Genomic DNA, 25,863 nt, shown 5'->3' on the forward strand with positions numbered 1-25,863 from the left:
ATTTGTTTCTGCTTTATTCCGAATGGTCAACTAACACTGCAACACTTAATTAAAAGAATTACATGATAACTTTTCAAACATTTACTGACGTGGACATTTACTAACAACCAGAAACTTGTGCTTCAAATCTGGAAAAGTGAATGGATTGAAGAACCTACACACTACTGAACTTTCAACAAGCAGCAGTATATGGTGCCCAATTTTGGAATGTTTGAATAAAGAACTTAAGGCCCTCACTGAGTATATACTGACAAAATCTCATACAAATGGTAACTTATACATATGGGGTTTAACGGGGGAGAGTAGTCTGCTTACGTAGGTAAATGGCAGCCTGTTCACCACACTTGTAAAACTAGTAGTTAGCTTTTCTGCAATTTGAAGGGTGGCCAGGCAGAAAAGACACAGCTCAGTGGAATAGGGATGTGTGGTGCTCCTCTCAAGCTTTGGAAGCAGTCTTCAGTGGTGCTGACGCCCCGTAACAGGGCAGAAGTATACCAACCTTCCCCCTCCCCCAGAATACCACTCAGAATTTAGACCAGAAAATGCTGGTCTAAGGATGGGTAATGTTGTACCTTCCCCTATGACCCCGAAATGCAAAGAAATTCGGACATGGGAGACTTCCATCGCCTGTCTCAGCAGTGGAGATGGGCAGCGTGCTGCCATCGCAACATTCCTGCCAGGAGCACACCACTGCGGCTCCAACTGACTGGCATCAATGGGAATGCAACCAAAAGTAGAACCCCAACAAGCAGTAACCCCCAAAACTAAAAACTAGGATTCTTAAAACCCAGTCCACAATGATGGCACAAGAAATAATAGAAGGGAATTATTGATCAAATAATGGAGGGTGGGGGACCAAGACGGCAAAAGCGGATCACGTCAAAGCACTGGAGAAATAATACCACCACTGTTTAGAAATGAAAGGTCTAGGCAACGTTCCAACTATACAACAATTACAAAAAGCTGCATGGTTAAATGTTTGAACTGTTGAGGACAAATCTGTGAGAAGGGGAAGAAACATTCAAGCTAAAACAAACATTCCAATTATTATAAATCAGCAACAAGTGCATCCAGTGTAGACATTTGTTTGGAAGCATGTGAATTAACTAAAACGTGGTCTAAAATAGTTTCAGAGACACCATTAGGTTAACAAAGGGCGTTCATAACTATTTATCATACTTACTGCAACACACCAAGGACTACATGTAAAATTATTTACTAGAAAATTCCGATAGTAAGGCGGCAGCAGCAATACAGTGATATAGTACCCTTAGAGTTTATGCAAGTCGATCAAATTGATTGAAGGATATTTCCAAAGCACACAAAAGCCTGGAAATAAGCTAGGATTAAGCCTTGAGGAAGGGAAGATTGTTTGGAGAGATTTCCTGAAGGTAGAGACATTTTTTTAATTGTTTTTAATATTTGTGGATAAGCAAGAAGAATCGCTACAGCCATGGGCGTCCGCAAAATTTTTTCCAGGGGGGGGGGCAAACCTGGCAAATGAAGAGGCGTGGCTAATGTTAATCAATAGGGGCGGGGCTAAAATGGCAGACAATCAGGATCAGGTAATACTCAGGCCAAGCTGGGAAAAACAAGCATTGGCATAGCCAACAGGTCTCGCCTTTGGGACCTTACAAGTATTTAGTTATGCAGCAGTCCCAAAGGTGAGACCTATTGGCTATGCCAATGCTTGTTGTTATATCTGGGCATATTGAGAGGCTAGGGGACTGGGTCTCGATGTCGGGTTGGGAGCACAGCAATGACCTACTCAATTTGAATGAGTAGGAAATACAACCGAAGGCGTGAAATGAAAGGTTCCCTACCAGGAATAACAGGAAGGTAGAAAGTTAGGCTGGTTAGAAAGGTAAGGAGAGGTAGAGGCAGGCATGGTGGTGAGGGGAGAAACAGATGCATGCTAGGAGAGCGCTTAGAGGGAGGGAGGCGAAATGGGAATAGGCACTGAAAGGTGGGTTGGATAAAGACCGTAGTGAGGCAAACAGAAGGGTTGCGAGGGGTGAAGGGTAGACAAAGAAGTGAGGTGTGGAAGAAAAAGATTCAGGTGCAGAGATAGGTAAATTAAAGATGGAGAGGGGAGAATAACGCAGTTGTAGAACAAGAGAGGCCAGGTAGAGAGGGAGAGGTGTGTCAGAGACAGGTAGAGACAGCTGAGGATGAGGGAATAATAAAGACTGAGGCAGACAGGTGAGGTAGAGGGGTGCGTTGATATAAAGGAAGTGCAGAGATGTGTCAGAGAGCTTTTACTGAAGAGGAAAAGAAGTAGAGGTATTGAGAAAAGAGTAAGGTACTAAAAGAAGTAAGGGGGTGAACAGAGGTAGAAAGAATGGAAGGGGAGAGAACACGTAGAAGATGAATTTCAGGGTAAAGTGAGCAATCAGGCAGTGCGTGTGAGGAGTGGGATACAGAGGGATATGTGGCATTGAGCGCAAGGTGTGGTGTACAGAGGAATATTTGGCAGTGAGAGCGAGGTGTGGGCTACAGAGGGGGATGTACAACGTTACAACGCGTACTTTTACAACGCGTGACGTTACTACGCAACTTTTACAACGCAAGTCGTTACAACGACTTGCGTTGGGGGGCGCTGGATAGAAAATATTTTAATTTACTATTCCAACTCCAGTCCCCGTGGATAGTAGGGAAGGAGTTGGATAGTAAATTAAACTATTTACTATCCTGGAGTGCCCCCTAGCACAAGTCGTTGTAACGACTTGCGTTGTAAAAGTTGCGTGGTAACAGTACCGTGTTGTAAAACCTTTGTTGTAAAGGTTGTTCCCCACAGAGGGATATGTTGCAGTGAGCGCGAGGTGTGGGGTACAGAGGGATATGTGGCAGTGAGTGCGAGGTGTGAGGTACAGAGGGATATAAGGCAGTGAGCACGAGGTGTGGGGTACAGAGGGATATATGGCAGTGAGCGCAAGGTGTGGGGTACAGAGGGATATGTGGCAGTCAGCGCGGGGAGTGGGGTACAGGGGGATATGTGGCAGTGCGCGAGGTGTGGGAAACAGAGGGATATGTTATGGCAGTGAGTGCAAGGTGTGGGGTACAGAGGAATATGTTGTGGCAGTGAGCGTGAGGTGTGGGGTACAGAGGGATATCTTGTGGCAGTGAGCGCGAGGTGTGGGGTACAGAGGGATATCTTGTGGCAGTGAGCGCAAGTTGTGGGGTACAGAGGGATATGTTGTGGCAGTGAGTGTGAGGTGTGGGGTACAGAGGGATATCTTGTGGCAGTAAGCGCGAGATGTGGGGTACAGAGGGATATCTTGTGGCAGTGAGCGTGAGGTGTGGGTTACAGAGGGATATGTTATGGCAGTGAGCGCAAGGTGTGGAGTACAGAGGGATATGTTATGGCAGTGAGCGCAAGGTGTGGGGTACAGAGGGATATTTTGTGGCAGTGAGCGCAAGGAGTTGGGTACAGAGGGATATGTTGTGGCAGTGAGCGCGAGGTGTGGGGTACAGAGGGATGTCTTTTGGCAGTGAGTGCGAGGTGTGGGGTACAGAGGGATAGCTTGTGGGAGTGAGCGTGAGGTATGGGGTACAGAGGGATATCTTGTGGCTGTGAGCGCGAGGTGGGATACAGAGGGATATAAGGCAGTGAGCGCACGGTGTGCAGTACAGAGGGATATGTAGTGGCAGTGAGTGCAAGGTGTGGGGTACAGAGGGATATAAGGCAGTGAGTGCAAAGTGTGGGGTACAGAGGGATATAAGGCAGTGAGCATGGGGAGTGGGGTACAGGGGGATATGAGGCAGTGAAACACAGGGTCGGGACGTCCTGCCAGACATGACAGGGTGCATACTGGTAGATAGATGTTATTGACATGAGTCTGTGTATGTTTTAGTGGGATCTGAAATCCGGGCTATGCTGCAGCCTCAATTTTTGACTTGGAAGTATAATTTTTATTTATAAAGTTTTATATAGCGCTAACAAGAACCCAAAGGTTATCAGAGCGCTTTACAAAAGGTTATCAGAGCGCTTTACAAAAGGGTGGAAGGAAGGTCAAAAACGCAATATCTACATCAAGTAAGAATACACAACATGAATAATTGCATGATTCACAGACAAATGACACAAAGGAGAGTGACACAAAAAAAATTCAAGCTTTTGCACTAGGTATCCTGTGGTGGGAGAGCTTCAGGAAGTGCTAACACTTTCCTCCTAAAACCATACAAGTATAATATGGGTCTGGGAGCTTAGTTGACTAATGTGTTTACTGTGGGGGCCTAAGTTTGACCTCATGGCCACAGGTTCAAACCCCGGTGGGTCCACTCAGCCTATCATCCTTCTGAGATCCATAAAATTAGTATCATTGAGTTGGATAACAATAAACATCTGTCATTCAGTGCCAAGATACCCTTCTGGGTGAAGGTGCGCTTTACAAATACACGTTATGTTATAAATAGGATTCGCTGCCCATCTGGAGGGAACAGGTGTTATATGGCTACCAATTTAGTTTAGTCCCCTAACACCTCACAACTGTACTACCTCTGTACCAGTAGGCAGCTCTATCTAAGTAAACCTCTGCTTCTTTCGTCTACCTCTTTCCCCTGTCTTGTTTCAACTGCCTGGTCTCATCCCAGGCTCAAAACTTTACAGCGTGGTTGGCCCAATGGCTGCAGTCAGTAACTGAAAGCATAACAGAAACAAGAAGACATTGCACTGAACTTGCATAGAAAATTATAACTAACAGCTGATTACAACGATATTTTCGATGCCCTTCTTTCACACCACATCCTCCATCACACTGCCAGGCAGTTCAACCAAAGTGAAGAGAAGAGTGACACCAAAACGCTTTTTATAATGTACTTTGGCCCCTCAAAAGGGTGCCCTATATAAATGCTACAGTACAATACTGTATGCTGATTAGGCTCATGTTAATTCGCCAGTCAGATACGGCAGCCATTATATCAAAAGAAAGTAACATGAGTCGACGACGGGTGTTTTGCTGCTGCTCTGAACAGATTTAGATCAAGCCTCGAGTCGTCAATAGCGAAGAGCAATGGATTTAACTCTGTAGTCTCCCCCACTTACAAGCCACATTTTACATGGCCTGCTCCTCCTCCTTGCATTTGCTGCAACAGGTGGGTCAGCTTATGAAGTAATCATACCATTCATGACAGTAGACAGTACAATCATGCTAAAGCTCAGGTGTCCACTTAACCAAATAACTTATTCAAAGCTTTTTGAAAAAGGATTAGAAATAGCATTCAAAGTCAACTTCTAAATGATTTATAGTATGGTTGAGCTCAACCATCTTACTGAGCCATAATGCATCGATTCCCCCCAGAACTTAATTCAGAAGACCTCTTGCTCTCAAGCTACACAGTGTTAAAAGGAGGTCTTGATATCCAGACCTAACCACTCGTGCTTGTGGCGCGCAGCTCAAACCGGCCATTGTCATTCTGTTTGTGATAATCAGCCACAGACAGAATGACAATAGGCAGGAGGGGCTGCGAGGAGGAGTGCTAGGCGCCCCATCAGGGAGTTTAGGCCTCTGGCAGGGAACAGCTCTGCTCCCTGCAGGGCCCGGAATTATGGATACAAGACATCTGTAAAAGCATGGGTAGGCGCAGGAGAGGAGCTCCGGGGGGGGCAAGCGCCCCTCCTTGCCCCCCCCCCCTGCGGGCGCCCATGGCTACAGCTAGATCTTGCCTTCAATATCTTAGGACAGTTAGCAAGGAACTCAGAATACGATTGAAGTCAATGATTAGGGATGTAGAAAGAACATTTCTAATGTAGAAAGTGAGGTACAACATTGTGGAAAGCAGTGTTGCAAAGGCGGAGGGCTTTAAAAAGAACACCATGGCTATTTACCAGCCAATCAATTAATTAATTGTAGCTGACCTGATATAAGCGTATAAGAGGGGAGTATTAATAATAGTTTAGCAGCAGAGTGTTGGGTGATTTACAGCGGATGAACTGGAGACAGGAAAGACGCAGTAAAGGGGATTACAACACTCCAATAGAGCTAAGATTTTCCTTTGGACCCGGTCTTCCAACAGTCCAAAAGCAGGAGGGGTAGAACTCTATCAGCAGTTTCAGCTAATCCTAAATGGACTAGACTCAATTAATGTGAGTAAAAAAAGTGAGGTCCTGGTCTACAAGGACGCCTAGATTTCTAGCAGAATACATTTTTAATGGTGCTTGGTCAAGACTTGAAGGTCAGCAGTCTGTTGCCCATATGTTAGGACGACCCACAAGAATGAGGACCTCCGTCTAGTCCCCATTTAAGTTTTAATGAGTTAAGAGTATCGGCAGCCCTAAGATCCAAGAATGGAAGAATATAGCTGGAAATGCAATCTCTTTTGCGACATACATTATCTTCCTCCTTCCCTCATCGTACCAAGCCAATCATGAAAAGGAGCTCCATTTCATACTCTAAAGGTAGGAAATGACAGGAGAGACGTTCGTAAAATTTAGAAGAAAGGCACTGCGAGATGGTCTAACAAAGGGGGAAAAAGCATTGGTAAAGTCAATAGCTCATCTGTGGTCAAGCTAAATGCTTGGTCAATCTGAGTAGGGGTGGTTATCGGGAGGGCGGTGAGAGTGGTGAAGGGGAGAGCAGGTGGGAGGTGAATACCAGGACTGGGAAAAAAGCAATAGGAAGTGGCTAGCTCTGGCTGCTTCATATCGCTTGTTTTTCCTCTAGTCTGTTGGGGGGGGGGGGGGGGGGGTAGAAGAAACAGTTACTGGGGTGGGAGGGGTAGAAGAAACAAGGACAGGGATGGGAGGGGACAGAACAAACAGGGAGGGACAGAGGTAGTATGGTAGAGAAGAAACCGGGACAGGGGTAGGAGGGGAGAGCGGAAACAGACGCGGAGGGAGGGAGATGAAAAAACAGAGAGTGGCTGGTGGGAGAAGAAAAGGGATGGGGCAGCAGGGGGATGTATTCAAATTTAAACTTTCCAGTGCAAAAATAAATAACATTTCTAGGAGTAAGACTCATGAAAATAGGCTGCACAAAAGCAGAGCTTCAGTAAAAAATGTAAACATGTTTACAAATATTATGAGTTTTTTTGCTGAATTTATTGGTACTCAGTTTGCCATTCTAGGATTGAGACTTGCGACCATAAAATCATCCAATTTTTTGGGGTGAGCTTTCAGCCAACTGAGTACCTTGCTAGAGACAAGAGTACCATTCAGACCCGGATGACCAGTTTGCTTTAGCTTTAATCTGAGCAGTTTCATGCTAGACCGGGAACATTTGAATGGCCCTCGGTGACCCTAGTGACCTTTCACATCCAAACAAACAAAGAGATGCCAGAGGCATTTCAGGAGAGGCGCGTTGCTACCTCAGAGAACACCTGAGCAGACCTGCCTGTGGAAGTCACTTGAGTATGCTCTGAATACAGCAGGCAATACCAGGACGCACCAGTCTTAAGAGTGTTTAAGCCCTCAGAAAAGCTGCACTTCCCTAGGTCTTTTAGGTGAGAGCAGTAGATTTTGAAAAACAGATTTTGAAAAGTAAACAGACTACAATTTGACAGTGCCCAAAGGGCACAAGATGAAAACTCAAAGCGCATATCAACATAGACAACAAACAGGATGTTTATCTTACCAGAAACAAGCATCTTGGGACCGGTTTCGGGGCATCAACTCTCATCAGCCAGGCTACCTTGAATCCAGTGGCACGGTGAGCATGAGACCCACGTCTGGGCATACCCTTCCAGCTTAGGACTATAGTAACACAAAAAGATAATGGATGGAATGCTGAACATTGTCAAACACTCACCCCCAGTCCATCATCTTGTTGTGTTTCTATGTTCGCCCTAAGTGGTCAGGGTATGCCTAGACATTGGTCTGATGCCCACTGTGCCAATGAATTCAACTAACCTGGCTGAAGAGGGGTGATACCCCAAAACCAGGGTGCTTGTTTCTGGTGCAGGGAGGACCTGGCCTTGCAGTTCGGGCTGGACTTTTCCCAAGGGGCGCAGGGTCAAGACTGATTTGCATATGGCTGGGACGAAACAGGGGTGGCATTGTGAGCAAAATAACAATGGATTTAACCAAGAGCTGCGACTGCGGGTGAAAGTTTTGAAATGTTTAGCGCTCTGTCCATCATCTTGTGTTGCTATGTATGCCCCAAGTGGCCAGGGCATGCCCAGATGTGAGTCCCTAGCAGCTGTACCAGTGGATTCAAGCTAGCTTGTCTGGCGAGGGGTGATACCATGATGCAAGGTCAAGACTGATCGGATTGACATATGGCTGGGTCAAAACTGGGGTGAAAGGGTGAGCAACGATGGATTTAACCTAGATCTGTGTTTGGGGGTGACTGTTTGAAAAGTTTCAGCACTCTGCTAATCATCTTGTGTTGCTATGACAGATCATCCACAGATCCAAGTCTAGTTTATTCACGGGGTAGTGGTGGGAGTGTGTTGTGGTAGGTTGTGCAGGGTTCTTTCAGACACAGTGAGTGGCAAAGGCTGTGACCTGGGCTCTCTTGTGCCAAATGTCTGAAAGGCAGTATGAAAAATAGTTACTCAAGATTGTCTGGTTTCATACACGACAGGGGCTGCACACCAGGCTTGGTCATGCTCAGTATCTGGGGGTCTGGGACTTGCGGGTGCTATACCTCCATCCCTCTTTTACCCGGTGTCTGGCAAGTCTGTGGACAGTGCTCGCTGAAATCCTGTGCGCAACAGGGTCTGTGCTTCAATTTATTCATGTGCCATACCGGAACCAGATGCGACTAGATGTCCCCTTGTATCGTGTCCAACAGTGGTAGTAAACTGAGCTCTCTAGTGGTCACTGTCTGAAAGTGGCTGTGCTCGACTCTTCATATGTCATCTGAGATAAACTCTACTCTACTCCCATTCATGCTCGATGTCTGACAGTGAACAGATAGAGCTCCCAACTTCGGAACTTGCGGAACCAGGTTTGAGTCTCAGCGATGAGCTCAACATCCTGGTACTCTAGGTACATCACTTAATCTTCCCATGCCTACATAATAATGTATGTATCCTTGTGTAATCTGACTGGTGCTCTTATAAAGCAATATTGTACCTCGGTGGCGAGTTCGCCCCATGTAAAAACTGCAACAACAAAAACACGACAGAGGTTTTCAGGGAAGCACGATGGGACAAAGGCATCTGACCGCCCGGGTCATTTATGGTGTCTCTCGTGTTTATTTGGGTTGAGTGGTCGCTCCCCTGCCTCAGCGCTACAAAGCTGTAACGCGAAGCTGTAACGTGGTATCGTATTGCATAAGTGTTCTGGGTCAAAGTATTGCTTTATTAGCGCCAGGATTAAAATAGCGCTCACACTCTTTAGCTCGCTCTGTGTTAGACCTGCGCATTGCTTTCTGATATCGTATTGCATAAGTGTTCTGGGTCAAAGTATTGCTTTATTAGCGCCAGGATTAAAATAGCGCTCACACTGCTTGGCTCGCTCTGTTTGTGACCAGCGCATTGGTTTTGTGTTTTCCCCCGGCGTCCTGCTCTGCCCTCCCCTCCATTTTGACTCTGTTTGTTGTTGTGCTCCGTCCCCTTCAGCCCGCCCCGCCTCCCACCTGAGACGCCCTCGCCCCTCCCCCTCCACTTTCCATATATGACAATTGCTCCCGCGCGCAGCGTTCACGCGCTGCGACCGCGCCCAATCCGCGCCGAAGGTGCGCCAAAGGTAAGCCCGTCTACGCCCGTCCGCGCCTGGACCGCGCCCAGCGCCAGACCCCCTGGCCCTCGCATTGCCCAGCCCTCCCGCATTACCTACGATGCCGCCACCCTCCTAACCCTTAACCCCGGTCACGCCCCCTACTGCGTCCAAGCCGCTCCTGGACACACCCATGGACCGTTCTCCTGCTTCTCCTGCAAATTTAGCGGCACCAACAACATCTCCGCTACGAGCACAACACAGATTCCCGACCCCAACCACCTAGAATGCATCCTTCTCAACACCCGCTCGGTCCACAGGCACGCCATTGACCTCTGGAACCTACTAGACACCATCTCTCCTGACGTCGCCTTCCTAACGGAAACATGGATGAACGCTTCCTCCGCCCCTGACATCGCCATCGCTATCCCTGATGACTATAAGATCACACGCAAGGACCGCACCGACCATACAGGAGGTGGAATCGCTATCGTCCATAAGAAATCAATCCGCATCTCAACCAGCTCCGACGCCAACCTCGCTAACTCCGAACACCTTCACTTCCAGATCCACATCGACCCCAACACCACACTCAGAGGCACCCTCCTATACAGACCACCAGGACCACGCGCAAAATTCAGTGAAGACATCACGGACTTCATCACCCCACACGCGCTCCCCTCCAAAGACTACATCCTTCTGGGAGACCTCAACTTCCACCTTGAAAAGATTAACGACCGCAACACCGCCACCCTCTTGGACAACCTCGCCAACCTCTGACTTAAACAACTGGTCACTTCCCCCACCCACATCGCAGGTCACACACTCGACCCCATCTTCACCTCCAGCAACCATGTCTCCTTCAGCCACACTACGGATCTCCTCTGGACTGACCACAGCTGCGTTCACTTCATCTACAACAAGCCGAAACCCATCATCCACCTCCAACCAACTCTACAAAGAAACTGGAACAAAATCACCACAGAGCAGATCTCCACATCGCTCCTTCAAACCTCCCCAGCCCTCTCTTCTAACGCCAACGAAGCCGCCTCCAACCTCACCCTTTGGTTATCCAACACCGCCGACACCTTAGCACCACTGAAAAAACGTCAACACAAACTTGGCATCAAGAAGGCCTCATGGTTTAACGATGACCTCAAGAAGTCCAAGAAACTGTGCCGCTCCCTTGAAAAGGCCTGGAAAAAAGACCCATCCACCAGCAACAAGGAGGCCTTCAAAAGCGCCATCCGTACTCACCACCAACTGATCCGAAAAGCCAAGAAAACAGCATTCAAGGATAGACTTGACAACAACGCCCACAACAGCAAGGAACTTTTCAACATCGTCAAGGAATTTTCCAATCCCTCGGCCAACTCCAACGACATCACCCCCTCTCAAACCCTCTGCGATTCCCTAGCCTCTTTTTTCCACAACAAGATTGCTGACATCCACAACAGCTTTGACAACCAACCCGGTGACCAACCCTCCCAAAACCAACCCGGAGACCAACCCACCCAACCATTTGCTGAACATTCTCCCCCCGTGAACACCCTCAACGACTGGAACCCAATCTCCACTGAGGACACCATCCGCCTGATGAATTCCATCCACTCTGGATCCCCCACAGACCCATGCCCTCACCACATTTTCAACAAAGCTGACACCGTCATAGCTCCGCACCTCCGAGACGTCATCAACTGCTCCTTCAACTCCGCTACCTTCCCAGAAGACTGGAAACACGCTGAACTCACCGCCCTTCTGAAAAAACCAACAGCAGACCCCACCGAACTCAAAAACTACCGCCCCATCTCGCTTCTTCCATTCCCGGCCAAAGTCATCGAGAAAGCTGTCAACAACCAGCTCGCCGCCTTCCTCGAAGCCAACAAATCACTCGACCCCTCACAATCTGGCTTCCGAGCCAAACACAGCACTGAGACCGCCCTCATCGCAGCCACAGACGACATTCGAACTCTACTGGACAACGGAGACACAGTCGCCCTCATCCTCCTCGACCTCTCTGCAGCCTTCGACACAGTCTGCCACAGCACCCTCCTACAACGCCTCAATAACATCGGAATACAAGGAAAAGCACTTGAATGGATCACCTCGTTCCTCACCGGAAGAACCCAGAGAGTCCGCCTCCCACCATTCAAGTCCGAGGCCTCTGAAATCATCTGCGGCGTACCACAAGGATCCTCACTTAGTCCCACCCTCTTCAACGTATACATGAGCCCTCTTGCGGCCATCGCCCGCCAACACAACCTCAACATCATCTCTTACGCGGATGACACTCAACTGATCCTATCTCTCACCAAAGACCCCAGCACCGCCAAAACTAACCTACACGAAGGAATGAAAGAAGTCGCCGAATGGATGAAACAAAGCCGTCTGAAACTGAACTCAGACAAAACAGAAGTCCTCATCTTAGGTAAATCCCCCTCTGCATGGGACGACTCCTGGTGGCCGGAAGCCCTCGGAAATGCACCCATCCCGACAGACCACGCACGGAACCTAGGCGTCATCCTGGATTCTTCTCTCTCAATGAACAGACAAGTCAGCGCCGTATCCTCCTCCTGCTTTAACATTCTTCGCATGCTCAGAAAAACATTTCGCTGGATCCCCTCCGAAACAAGGAAAACAGTCACCCACGCTCTAGTCACGAGCCGACTGGACTACGGAAACTCCCTCTACGCAGGTACCACCGCTAAACTGCAGAAGAAACTACAACGAATCCAAAACGCCTCAGCCAGGCTCATATTAGACATCCCACGCAACGAACACATCTCTGGTCACCTTAAAGACCTCCACTGGCTACCCGTCAATAAGAGGATTACTTTCCGACTGCTTACCCATGCACACAAATCACTCTACGACATCGGCCCAGATTGCCTCAACTCTCGACTGTCCTTCTACACCCCCTCCCGCCAACTTCGCTCTTCCAGCCAAGCCCTCGCCACTGTACCTCGCATCAACAAGACCACCATGGGAGGCAGATCCTTCTCTTACCTGGCTGCCAAAACATGGAACTCACTCCCCGCTTACCTTCGCCTCACCCAGAATCACCTAGCGTTCAGAAAGCAGCTTAAAACGTGGATATTTGACAAATAATCCTCCTCCCCTCCTAAGCGCCTTGAAACCCTCTGGGTATGTAGTGCGCTATATAAATGTTATGACTTGACTTGACTTGACATTGCTCGCCATGAAGCATACAACACAGAGTTAACAAGACAGCGAGAGGGAACAGCCGACAGAGGCAGCTACAAAGGATGCACTGTATAGAATCGTTCAACAAAAAGAAAAAACTAGCCCTCAGAAACGGGAGCAGTGTAAGGAAACAAGTATTTGGGCAGGGAAGGGTCACATGCAAGAAGTAGCAAATGACAACCACCAAGCTGACACGCAGGAAGCAAGCACGTGAAAGCGGCTTTGACTCCAACCAATGGTAAGTAATGGGCAGCCTAGAAGCCCACTAAGAGTAAACAAAATGTCTCAAAGAGACAGTGCATGTGCGGTCTAGTTGATACCTATAAAAGTGGATTACCTGTAAAACACAAAACTGATTCGGACTATGAAAGCAATTCTCCATGTAATTAACATTGCAAAAATAAAACTACCAGCAATTGTCTTAATGCCTGCCACTTGATAAGCATCATGGAGAAGGAGAACATTGGAGAACTTGAATAAAACAGGAGACATCATACTTGCATCTACAAATACAATCTGATGCCATTTTAACTGAAAAATACTAGGCAGATTAAATGTAGCTGCCAGAAGATTATGCAGGTGAATTGTTAGGACAATATGCAAAAATCAATATACAGTAGACAGAGTGATACTTCTGTATATTTGAAAGCCACAGAATAGGCAGAGATATTTTACTTCAAAATGTTGTGGAAACAGAACCATCAATAGGCAGCCAAGTATTATTATAGGCCATGTTGAAGTTGACATAGTAGAGGACAATATATCACTTATTGTATTATTTGTAGTACTGTTTTGCAACAGAACTCAAAAATATAAAGTACACCATCAAGAAAAAAATTATTTAATAAATTCCACTTCACCCATAGCTTTTCTTTCCTGTAAAGCCGGTGCAGATACAAATGATGCTAAAAAAGGTAGCGCCATATCTTCACCGTTGGAGGAGCAGGAAGTACTTTATTACACTGATGAGACAGACCAAGACAAACAATAGGTGCAGCATACCAAGAGCAGATGGCCTACAAATCGAGAAAATATGCAACATAGCATTTCAGATCCAGAACTCTGTAATAACGTAAATACTCCCAGTTAAAAAGACAGCCATAGTTTAATCCACTTTTGATAGGTTTGATTTAATGACTTACAACTTCTAGTGTATTGTTCAGCTATAAATGTGACAGTTTTGCTGGACAAAAACCAAAATGTGTCAGTCTCCAACTCCTCTTGAAACGAAGGACTTTCAGAAGTCCACTTGAGGGCTAAGGAAAAAGTCCTCTTTGGGGGCAAAAGAGGTTGCCTATACTTAATACGAAGTCCTTGCCTCCTTTCCATTTACACTTCCTCCCAAGAGGACTGCCTACTTTGAATTTCTTATTATCTGTCCGCTGACTGCACGTAGGCCTTCATTCTTTTCCGTCACCTACCCAGTCTATGCCCACCACTGCACAGACAAGCAAAAATCTGAGACTGCCTCACTGGACAGTCCACCACGCTCTTGTGAACATCTCTTCAAAAACAGATATAATCTGTTGTTCTGTCTCCTTGGATCTCAGAACAGCCTTGTCCTAATATGATTACACCCTGGACACTCCAGCCACACTCACTTCCACCAGAAATCTTGATGTACACTTTAACTTGCCACTCAAGCCCATTTCCACTCCATTTCCATAGCCACTAGGTTTCAGTTACTAAACATTAAAAAACAAATTCACTGCATCCTTTCCAGCTGGTTAAATGCCAGTCTCGTGAGTAAGTGGGACTACCAGCCTGCAAGTGAGAGTCCTGCAGTATTCCTCCACATATGCTGCAAAACTATTTGCTTTGCGATGAGAAAGCTAAGCAACCTCCCCAGAAATGTTTACCCTCTCACTCCACTGGCACCATGACTTGGTCATATTCCAAAAAGACGGTTTAGTACTAACTTCTTAATATTATGCCCAAACCAGTTTGCTGCACATCATTCCACTATGTCCCCCCAACAATCAAAAGCTTTGATTCCTCCATTTTACATCATAACCATACTCTGGGTCATCCAGGTTCAGACAATTCGAACTGAAATATTTTCCAGCCAGATACCCTCGCCAGCCAACACCATTCCTGCATACATTCAAACTCACTTACGCTTGCAACTAATAAGCCACCACCATTTCTGCTTCTTCTTGACTCGTGACTATCTTTGGCCCTCCCGTGCTCCATATTGTAAATACCAAACTTTGAAATTATCCTGTGTGCTGTCCTGTCTGTCTCAACTCTCTTCAACCATATATCATTACCATACATAATTATAACACAAGCCTCTGCCAATGCATTATGTATTGCTATGTTACCAAGACCGAAGCTGCACAGCCACCACATCCCACTCTACATACAGACACACTGACCAGCAGTGGAGAGGAAGCGAATGGCAGAGGTTACCATGACAGAAAGTTTCTACACGGCTGTCATCATAACTCAACAAAAGAATTTTGCCATGAGGAAAGACCGGTCCTTAAAGTGACAATTTTACTGCTTTCAGCCCACTTTCCATTAAGCAAATTTGAATGAATGTAAACATAACAAGGAATAAAGGAATCCTTGTTTTTCAAATATGAGATTAAGAGATATTTTGACACCATTTTTGGCACAAAGGAAAGAATTGTGCTAGATTGCAAAACTTGGCATCAGTTGTAATAAACTGTAACAAGATACAGTAGTATTTTGTTTAATATCAAGTATAGTTATTTCTAGAGCCTGTGACAAATCACTAACTGTGTAGTTCTATTTCAAACTTGTTCGAATCAATCCTGCATGTGCTCACTGTACAAAATGTATTGCAAATAAGAAACGCAGCAAGTTTACATGCATTTACTGTTCTGTACAAGTGTGATGGGGGTAAGAATCAGGAGATGAGGGCGAATGAGTGATAGAGTCTACATGTAAGGGGTGACACAAGTGTATGCGCCCTATTAGTTCCACTGCACGCATGCTGCTGTATACGGACAGCTGTTAACTGCCTTAAGACAGCATTATTGCACATTCTTGGCTTGGGCCTTTAACTGAGGGCAAACAACGAAAGGACCAATTGGAATAAGATAAAACTCGCTCAATAAAGCAGCTGTCTGGAAAACACTACTCTCTGGAATCAATAGCCAAGGGAAGCAGAAATTGAACTTATTGTGCTTTGAGTTAATGGACGATCCAGGTCTATGTAACGTTTATGTATTAAGTTGAACTAAGTCAGGCATTACTATCACTATGAGGCGGCTTTGTCGCAATCATAGCACAAGTGTCTCAAGTACACAGAACTAATGGAGAAGAGAAAGAGACCAGAGAAAAAAACAAGTGGAGAGTAAAGGAGTTGAGCAGCGGCCAAGTACACGGAGTAGAAAGTGAAAAATATAACACAACAAAGGTATAAAGCATATGCAATTTTTAACCTTCAAAGAGCCAGGCCTCCTCCCACACCCAATTTGGGATGTTGTGAATAGGTGGGGGCTAGGGGTTGAGTCCAATAAAGCACACCCACTGGCATGCCTAAAGCTGCTCAATTTGTTTTCCAAAACCACAGCACACAAATAAAAATTCAGTCAAACTAATCCAGGAAAATGGCCTTTTTGTGTGTTGCCTCAGACAGCCACATAGTCACCTTCTTCTGCAAAATATATCTGCATGCCCAGAAACAGCCACTTTTGCTGTCTGGTGATTGTCATATGACCTCCACCATTAGAAAAACAATGCAAAGTCGAACAACAATGACTGTTGTCCAGACCACCTCTACGTCAGGATGAAGGAAATCTAATGCCTCATAGTGGTCCAAGACAGAGGGTCTAGTTCTGGATGGTGTGTAGATAATACATCAATGCCCTTGCTTTGGCTCTTGGTTCTTGACTCTAAGAACAGTTCAATCACTATGTTTAAAAAAAACCTGGACATCATTTTTGAATTTCAAAAAGAACATTACCCATAAAAAATAATTTGAATGGTCATAAATATTTTTTTCCAGTTATGGAGTGCGCAAGGTCTCTAGTTCTAGTTTATCTAGACTACTTCAAGATACACTTGTACCAAACACACCAGGGATAGAGAAATGCAGAGGCCAAAGTTACTAAGAAAGATGAGGGAGGGGGTGTTCAGACTATGGACTTTTTGTGCTCAATTAGTGTAAAGGTGTATGTGCAAGTCTTTCCAGATATAGAACACTATGGACAGTTTTTTTCCACAACTACGCAAATCTGACTAAGGAGGTGCTAAACTAAAGAAAATTAACGGGTAGGTAGGCTTTCAGGTTGAACATTACTCTGGGGCAAGTTATCACACTTTCAGAGAACTGGATCGCGCATTTTGCCTTGAACAGATTCTAGACTGAAACACAATTTGAAATGGACTAAGACAAAGGTTTACTACTCATGTACTGGCCATTATAACTAGCAGAGGTATTCAGTGTGTTTGCCGAGCACAAATGAGTTGCGACCAACAGCAGTGCTTGTCATGCAAGAGCAATAAAAGTACTAAGATTAACTCCAAAATGTAATACTTTCAACTTTGGGACATATTATTCCTAAACTACGTCAAGGAGTGCTCCTGAAACAAAACGTTTTGAACCAAAAGTTTTTTTGAGAGCCAAATCCATTCAGATGGAGGCAGCCAATATCAATAATGCAACTATATTTGTGAACTCCGTCAAGACCGAACATTATTCTGGGGGACAATGTAGCTTATACCAGTGCTTCAAGTATACTGTACTAACAAATAGATTCTACCAGTTAAAGCTATGATAAAAATTCACGTTTGCCAACCTACAAATCACTTGCATAGAAGAAACTACAGACTTCCGTATTATTCTCTGTCAAAACTCTCTACAGCAAAATCAAACATTTCTCAAACCCCTAACCCTGCAATCATGATATTTATGGTGTATTGTGGACTCTCCCAGTCACTTAATGCTTCTAAGGTTAACAAAATCCAATGGGCCACAACATTGTGACTTACAAAATGAACCAACTAGCTTTGCACCCTGCAGACACATCATTTCTGCCACAATATAGATTAGTTAAATTAGCCTTTAACAAAAGGCGCTGTTTACCGCTTCAAGCTCATTCATAAGGGCATTACAGATGGATTGAGTCAGAAAATCCCCTGGCTGTTTGCTCTGTATCCTGTACTTTGATATTGGCTGTGGCAGTAGCCTACTCGCTAGGCCAAGCCACGCTTTAAGTTTTAAATGCAAGGTTTTTTTATTCTCTAAAATTACCATATTTGACTCTTGTATAAGTTAGGCGTTTCGGTACAGGTTGTCTAAGCAGATGTCAAGGGTATATGGAAGTGAAGCGGTGGTGAAGGACAGCCTGATCCAAAAACATTTACAACTCTGAAAAGTGTTGTTTAAAGTTCATGCTTTACTAGCAACCAACGAGACTGGAGTATACTCATGCGATGTAAAAGGCCATTAAATGTGTAACTGTTGACTGGAGTGTTCAATCAGAACAAAATGTTCTACATAAGGATTAAAAAAAAAAAACGACCATTGGCGCAGGTTGCTTATAGTTACGCTAAGCAGAGACAGCAGATATGGGGTATTTTTGCATAGTGTGTATATTCAGCTACATTCCAAAAAACACACAATTCTGCCTCGAATTACCCTCACTTCACATTTGATAAATGCGGACGTCTGCAGCGGTCACTTTAAAGGGTTCTCACAAGAAACCAGGATGGCAGGACTAACTTGCCACTGAACCTTGCGGACAATTACTCGACAGTGTCTGAACACTGCCCCTTCGAGAGAACTGGAAAAACAAAGTTACAGAGGTCCTTTACCTGAGGTAACAACATGTACCTAGTGATGCAGACTGCTGGTTTTCCACTGAAGCTCCGTAGCATGAACTGGAAGGGACATGGGTGAAGTTGGAGGACAAAGAATAACGGTGTTTTTGAGACCTAAATATCACCATTTCAGCATGTAGCTCTGGAATAGATTTGATGCCATCTGTAAAAAGCAGGAATGTCGGAAGCATGCAGAATAATTAGAAATGGCTTAGAAATACACCCCTGATAGTAAGCCGGTTTGCCTTTTAGAACAACCCACTTGGCCCACTGCACATAACGAACCTGACTGGAGCTGAAGAAGACAGGAAGGCTTCCCTATCTGCCACGCTGGTATATTCCCAACTGCTTACCAGAGACCTTGGAAACTTTTATCCCCAACTCTGTCTTGAACTTTTGTTTCCAGCACGCCTCACCAAAACAGGCAGCACAAGTTCTTGTCTTGGGGTCCGCCTAAATATTTTGAAAAACCCCCAGAGAAGCGCATGCCCGCTAGTGGAACTTGTTCCATGGTACAGCAGAGCTGAAAGAGCCTGCCCACTGCATGATGCTATCCTGTGAAGTAGGAACTTGTATAGGGCCCTGAAAAGAGCCTGCTCAGAAAAATTGCTGAAGGAGGACTGGGTAAGTGGAACTAGACCTGAAAAAATCTACACCCTGTGCAGTGAATTATCACACATATCCTGGAGATTTGAGCCACAGAGACCCTCCAGATCGAGCCAGCACTCAAGCCTCGCTTTGCCTTCAAGCAGGTATAGAGTCTCAGCAGGTACCTTTATCCGCTCAAAGAGTTCAACACAGCGTTGCTAAGAGGAAGTCACATGCCCCATGAAATGATGCCTAGTTGCTCAACTTGCTAATCAACACTACCTGGGGTGAGATGCACTGTATTAGAGCAGTCATCTTTGCTCAAGTCTCTTAGCAAGCAATTTAACCACTTTTGAGTCAGTTGTTCGGCTGAGCGGAGGAGAACTGAAAGTCACATCCTGCATCTTCGAGCCAACTCATCTTATCGTAATACTTCTGCAATATCTCTTTAACTCATTCTCCCCCAAGCCCAACTTGAAATATAATCATCTCTATCAGCTTTTTGAGGCACAAAGGCAGGATATGAGGGAAAGACAAAGGTGGCAGGGTTGAGAGAAATCCAGGAAAATAGTTAGGAAGGGAGTAGCCATTGCGTTAAAGAAAAGCATGAGCAGAAGATTAGTAGGCCAAGGAGAAGAGTGGAGAAGCAGATGGGAGGAAAGTGAAAGGAGGAAGAGATCCAGGGAAGAGGCACACAAATATGAGGGGGTAAGTAAGGGAAGGACAGCAGACAATAGTCGCAGGATTTATGACACCCGAAAGAAAAAAAAAAAAAAAAAGATTTTTAAAAAAAGGACATTTACCACGTTGGAACAATCAATTCATTAGCTTTGACAATATAAGAGAGGAAATTGTGTAGCAATTAAGGTGCCAACAGAATTGGCTTCCTCAATTTGAACTTCACCCAGACCAGACAGAATCGCATTAATCCCATATGTACATTTACAGTGACTCATATTTACAATGCAGTGGTAATTAGTACAGGTCGAGTTCGGTTTATGGGGAGGGGACAAGCAGGAAAGACAATTACGGCATATCCAGAGTCCATGTTCTCCCATGTGAGAATGCTTATTTATGGTTCTTTTTAAATCCACAAAGGAAGGATTAGGGAGTCAAGCAGATACAATACCAGAACTGCTAGAGTGCACAATGAGACTGTTACATATAAGAGCTAAGTATATGAAAAACAGATGGAAGAGGGTTGGGTGCAGCAGACATCAAAGTAAAAGCGATGGCGGAAGAGGCGCCATGGGTGGCTTTGAATTAAGGAGAATGTTATCTCACTGTACCCGGTACATCCGGAATGATGAGAAGATGTGTTTTCTGAAAAAGTGAGCAACATCTATACCACAAGTGTTACGTTTTGAAATTTATTGAGGGGAAGCAATGGGGATTGGGGGAGGGTGGCGCTCTGGGGCACCTCTAGGCCATTACAGTACTGAAGTATACTCACAACCATTATACTGATCAAGGAGGAAGCTGACAGAGGGAGTGTGCTGGATATTTTGGACATGATGAGACGCTAAAGCCTTGCTGTTCTGGAAGTAGATAAGGACTGAAGTTGAACAGTGGATTTCAATGTCGTCTCTAAATTCATCAAAGAAGTTGTCGAGATAAGCAGAAGGAGAGCAACTGGGTAATCGAGTGGGAGGGAGGGTGGCCCATAGGTAAGTAACTAGAGGATTACCTGCTTGGAGGAACCGAGCCTTTAAGAAGTGGAAAGTAATGGTCTGGTTGCTGACAAATATTCAAGAAAAACTATGGAAGTGTAGTACGATCTATGGGTGACTGTCATATAAATAATGTTGAAATTTTAAAAGGAGAGGACTGCGGAGGAACAATATCACTGAAGGAGGTCAAGTATAGCGAAGAAGGACCGAGAAGATAACTGTCATCAAAGAAGGCCTGCAGGAGACAGACTGAAAATCTAAGACCGATACACTAGGAGAACCACTCTATGTTTTAACTGCGGCATTTTGGAAGGAGTGGCACATATTTGGTTCAGCAGACCACATATTTGGTTCAGCAGACCACTGTTCTATCGAATGGAGGAAAGAAAGTTGTGGCTCCTTAAGTATGTTATCTTTACACCACAGTCTTGATAAATACGGGCAAATACCACATAGGCCGTTTCAGGTGCTTTAAAAAGTGGGACTTTACTACGCATATAATTTATATGTTTTGTTTAAATGGCATAAGCACGTGTGTGCGCACGCACACATACAGACAAATATAAAATACTTAATTGACTTACAAAATATTAGACATTATTAGATTAACGGATCAGTAAGGGTTAGTAAGGGGTATTCAGGGACAGGTATAGGGTTTTGAGGATTCAAGGAAGAGTAGCATTAGTAAGGGACCGATTAAGATATCGGTGGAACATACACTGGCGTGCCGTTATTATCGGTCCCACCAACATCTATAACTATGGTCAGGCAGCCGCATTCGATGTGGTAGGTCAGACCGCATTGCCCCAGGGACCGACCGACAGCTTCCAACAGGCTCAAGGAGCCTGTCGGTCGGATCACATTTCCCACAATGGAGGTGGTGCCTACTTAGGCACCACTGTGGGGATTACTGTCCACCTTTCCGTCAGGTTTTTCGTATCAGAAGAACTAACGTGAAAAAGCTGACAAAGGATTTTTTGGGGCCCCTGTCCACCGTGGCCCCCCACTATGGGCCCTATGGGGCACCTGTAGTAGTAGACTCGAAAAAGAAAAAAAAAATACTACTAGTCCTGCAGGTCTAGTACCTTGAAAAATCTCCTCGACCTAACTGCAACCTACTTGACGTCCGTCTCTGAAAGCGGAGCAAATGTGACAAGATAAGATTTAAAGGCATCTTTATTGCTCATTCGATTTCTGAGCAATACAAATGCCTTTAAATCTTGTTATCTTGTCACATTTGCTCCGTTTTCAAAGACAGAGGACAAAAGCTAGTTTGTTTTCCTACTCGCCAGAAAGGGCAAGTACGAAATAAAAATAGCTTGCCCTCATTAATTCTACCACGCAAATGCGAGCGGGCGAGTGGTTTTGTCGAACCCTGCAGTACTCCACTAAAAACATTCGTGCATTGTGTGGTAGGCACCGCATGGTGCCTGCCACAGGGTGCAGGGATGTTTACAAACATGCCTTGGCATTAGGGCTAGTGCTGCAGCCCTTTTATGGGCCACAGCACAAGCCTCAATGCAAAGAGGCATGTTTATGACTGCCTCCACAGCCGTTGGATCGTAATTTGGCGGGTGGGACCACCAACTACTTGTTGGCTGGTCCTGTTCCCACAACGATGGTGGTCGGACGCTAGTCCGACCATCATCTTAATAAGCCCCTAAGGATTTTTCAGGCTTAAAGAATGGGAGGGATAGTAAGGGGTTTTAATAGTGCTAGGATAAGTATGGATATGGTGTAGTAAATGTATTTTAGGTTTCAGTGTTCTGGGCTGGGTAGGGGTTAAAGCATATTAAATGGTATTTTGGGTTGGGTAAGGCATAATAAGGATCATTAATGGTTTACAGATGGGTGGGGTAAAGGCTAATAAGGGTTAAGAGTTAAGGGATGAGTAGGGGTAAGGGGCATTAAGGGAGGTGAGATATAAATACCAGTACTTTCCAGTATGTTTGCATGGTAACAGTACAACATTATAACATTGTAATACAATGTGTTGTAAAGTTCGACGCTTTACGATGGGACAAAAGACGGAGCCAAAATACACCTCTCTGGCAAGGCCGGTGGTTAAGGGAGGTGGCGACCCGGACGGGATTCAGACAATGGGACCACAGGGAGATATCACTATTAGGGGACGTTTGGGTAGGCAACAACATTAGGGCGTTCCAAGACCTGCAGAAACGCTACACACTCCACACCTCACAATTTCATTAATATTTGCAACTTCGTCATGCCCTTAACGTACACATCTCAACAGGCACGTCACTCACCAAATTCAGCCCGCTAGAAGCTCAGGTCATGATGGGGAACTTGGGGAGGGGTGTCTCGAATATACTGTACCCTGGTCAACAACGGCCCGGCAACCCTTGATCCGCTCCCTGCCCGCTGGGAAGGATGGTTACTTCCCTTGGAGGAAGAAGATTGGCGTGATGCCCTTGTGGCTCCCAAAACCATCAAAACCTCAGACAAACTTCTCCTCATTCAGCTACACTATCTGCACCCGGCCTATCTCACACCTGCACGCCTACATAAGGCAGGGTTGCATCCCTCACCAAATTGTACGCGCTGCGGCCAAGCATCGGCAGACTTTTATCACATGATTTGGACATGCCCAAACCTTGCCCTTTACTGGTCAGCAAGAGTCGGAATTCACACAGGTCTTGGGCTTGCAGGTCCCCCACGATCCCAAACGTCTCATCCTTGGGGAAATGGACGGCCTAGATTGGACAGACTATTCCTTGGAACGGCAGTTGCCAAATGAGATATTGCAGCTACCTGGGCGCAGGCAAACGCCCCCCCCCCCCTCTCCCCGCCCCCCAGGATAGCAAAATGGTGCAGAAGAACACCAAACAATCAATCATCAGGAAAGATGTTCAGCTAAATGAGGTGCTTTCATGTGCACATTAAGATGAAGACAGTAGAGCTCACAAGACAGAAATGGAGCGGTGAGACAAGCTAAATAGTCTGGAATTTCACAATTGCTTTCGATGTGTGGATATCAAATGTAAGAACCATTAAGGAGCTATATATAATAGTAATTCTTTAAGTTCGGTCTATATCCACTTTAGCAGCACAGTCATCAACTGTGAACCGGTCAAAGTTAGGAGAGTTCATGGGTAATGAACTGCTGGACTACCTAAAACTTACTGCCATTACTTTTTAAATGCTCCCTAGGAGAGTCACTCCAGCACAGACACAAGCATCAACTTGAGGGACAAGTAGGTGCACCAGACACATTCAATTGCCATGCACTTTTTCCTCTACTTTGTCAGCTTTGGATGGCAAACCTAATACTTGGAGAGAAATGAAAAACAGAAGGGGAAGATGAGAGTGTGTGCTACTGCTGGGTGAGAAAGAGGCTAGAAAGAAGCAGAGGAAGCGTAAGAAAGGAAGATAAATGTAAAAAAACATGAGTGAGAGGAAGAGCAAGAAGGGTGGAGTGGGGTAAAGAAAAAAGTTAAACTAAATGGAAGGGAAAAAGAATGATCTAAAGAGTGGACTGAGGATAATGTATAAGAGACAGACAGCCCTTACAGAATAAGATATTATAGCAAAGGACGACCCAGCAATACTCTGCAGTATCTATTATCAGGATCGAACACAGATGGCAATAATTTATAGAGGCCTAAAAAGCACAAAAACACAAGACTACCTGAGACGCAACCTTCTTTCCTCCAAACTGCGAAGGGGCTAGATGCTTAGCGGAACAAACACAGGATATTGTACCAAGTAAAGTTGATTAAAATACTTTCAAATAATAACACTTATAAAGAATAATGTCGTTAGAAAACTGTTCAAACATGCAAATAGAATAAACAACAGGTTGAAGAGCCATGACAGTCAAAATACTAGACCACACTAATACATGTTGAAAAAAAGTGGAATATGCTGAAAAGAACCTGCACCTACAAATACAAGTCCCTACTTTATTTACAACGTTGTCAGACAACAAGAGACGGGCAAGGAGTGTGAGAAGCATGGTGTAAACACTAGGGCTGGTGATACGATGGAATGAGCATTAAGGGGAGGGGGCAACGGCCACGTGTGCAAACAGAGAGGCGGGAGCTATCTGCCCCCAAAGAGAAGGGAGGAAAGGCAGCACCGTTGAGCATCGTAAGGCACCACAATTTGAAATATTGCAAATCGTGAGGAGTCCTGGCCCCTGGAAGAGAGAGGAGAAAGGATGCAGTGTCTGCAGGGAGATCCGGTGCAAGAAGTACCAGCAATGAATAAAGCCCCCCAAACTCACAGGCCACATAGGCGATCAGAGCCAGTCCAATCAGCAGCTTCATCATTTTCCTATTGATTATACTCAGCAGGCGCTGCATCCGCTTCCTCAGCATCCCAGGCCAGGCGGCGGCACCGACACAGTGGGACAGCCGGGCTCATGGAACCCGGCGTCACACTACGCTGCTAAACGAGGAGGGGAACCGCGTCCACGGTCACTATCATGACCATCCGGGACATCGCGCAGGCGCAAAAGTCACTTCCCTACAGGGCGGAAAAAGGTCCCAGACGATCGTAGGGCGCATGCGTGGTAGTTCATTGGCGGGCGAGAAATAGTAGGAGGAGTTAGAAGTCAAGCAAGAGAAGTCACAGAGCCGTACGGTACCGCTGATGTCTGTAGTTCGTCGTCGAGGACTCAGTTGTGAAACAGCTTAACGACTCGGACTTTCTCGTTGTCTGGTAAATGCCGCGGAAGTAACTCTGACTCACCTTGTCCTGCAGAAAATTGAAAAGCGTCCTGAATCTCTAAAATTAATGCAGTTGGCATAGCTGCCAAGGTTTCAAAATGCTAAGGGTGACATTTTCATAATTTCAATGTAATTATGAGTGACATTTCAACGACTATGAGTGACACTTTCTCACAAGCAAAATTAAGTCACAATCCAATGTAATCGAGTCCGGGTGAAATTTTCCCCTTGACAAAAGGCTGTGGTTTTAGCTCAGCACTACTAGTACTCTTTTGTGGGTACAATGCAGGTCCATGCTATCTATGGTTTAAGT

General features: G+C 45.5%; 1 protein-coding gene across 1 annotated transcript in view; it reads right to left on the reverse strand.

Annotated features, from left to right (window-relative positions):
* Window positions 1–25,341, reverse strand: part of UXS1 (UDP-glucuronate decarboxylase 1) — a 226,566-nt gene extending 201,225 nt beyond the window's left edge. Inside the window, exon 1 of the mRNA XM_086934303.1 lies at window positions 25,106–25,341. Within this exon, the coding sequence (XP_086790429.1) occupies window positions 25,106–25,199 (94 nt within the window). The 5' untranslated portion in view covers window positions 25,200–25,341. The remainder of the gene's footprint in view (window positions 1–25,105) is intronic.
* Window positions 25,342–25,863: the final 522 nt, after the last annotated feature.

Source organism: Lissotriton vulgaris, chromosome 8 (assembly GCF_964263255.1).
Source record: "Lissotriton vulgaris chromosome 8, aLisVul1.2, whole genome shotgun sequence".
NCBI classification, from domain to species: domain Eukaryota; kingdom Metazoa; phylum Chordata; class Amphibia; order Caudata; family Salamandridae; genus Lissotriton; species Lissotriton vulgaris.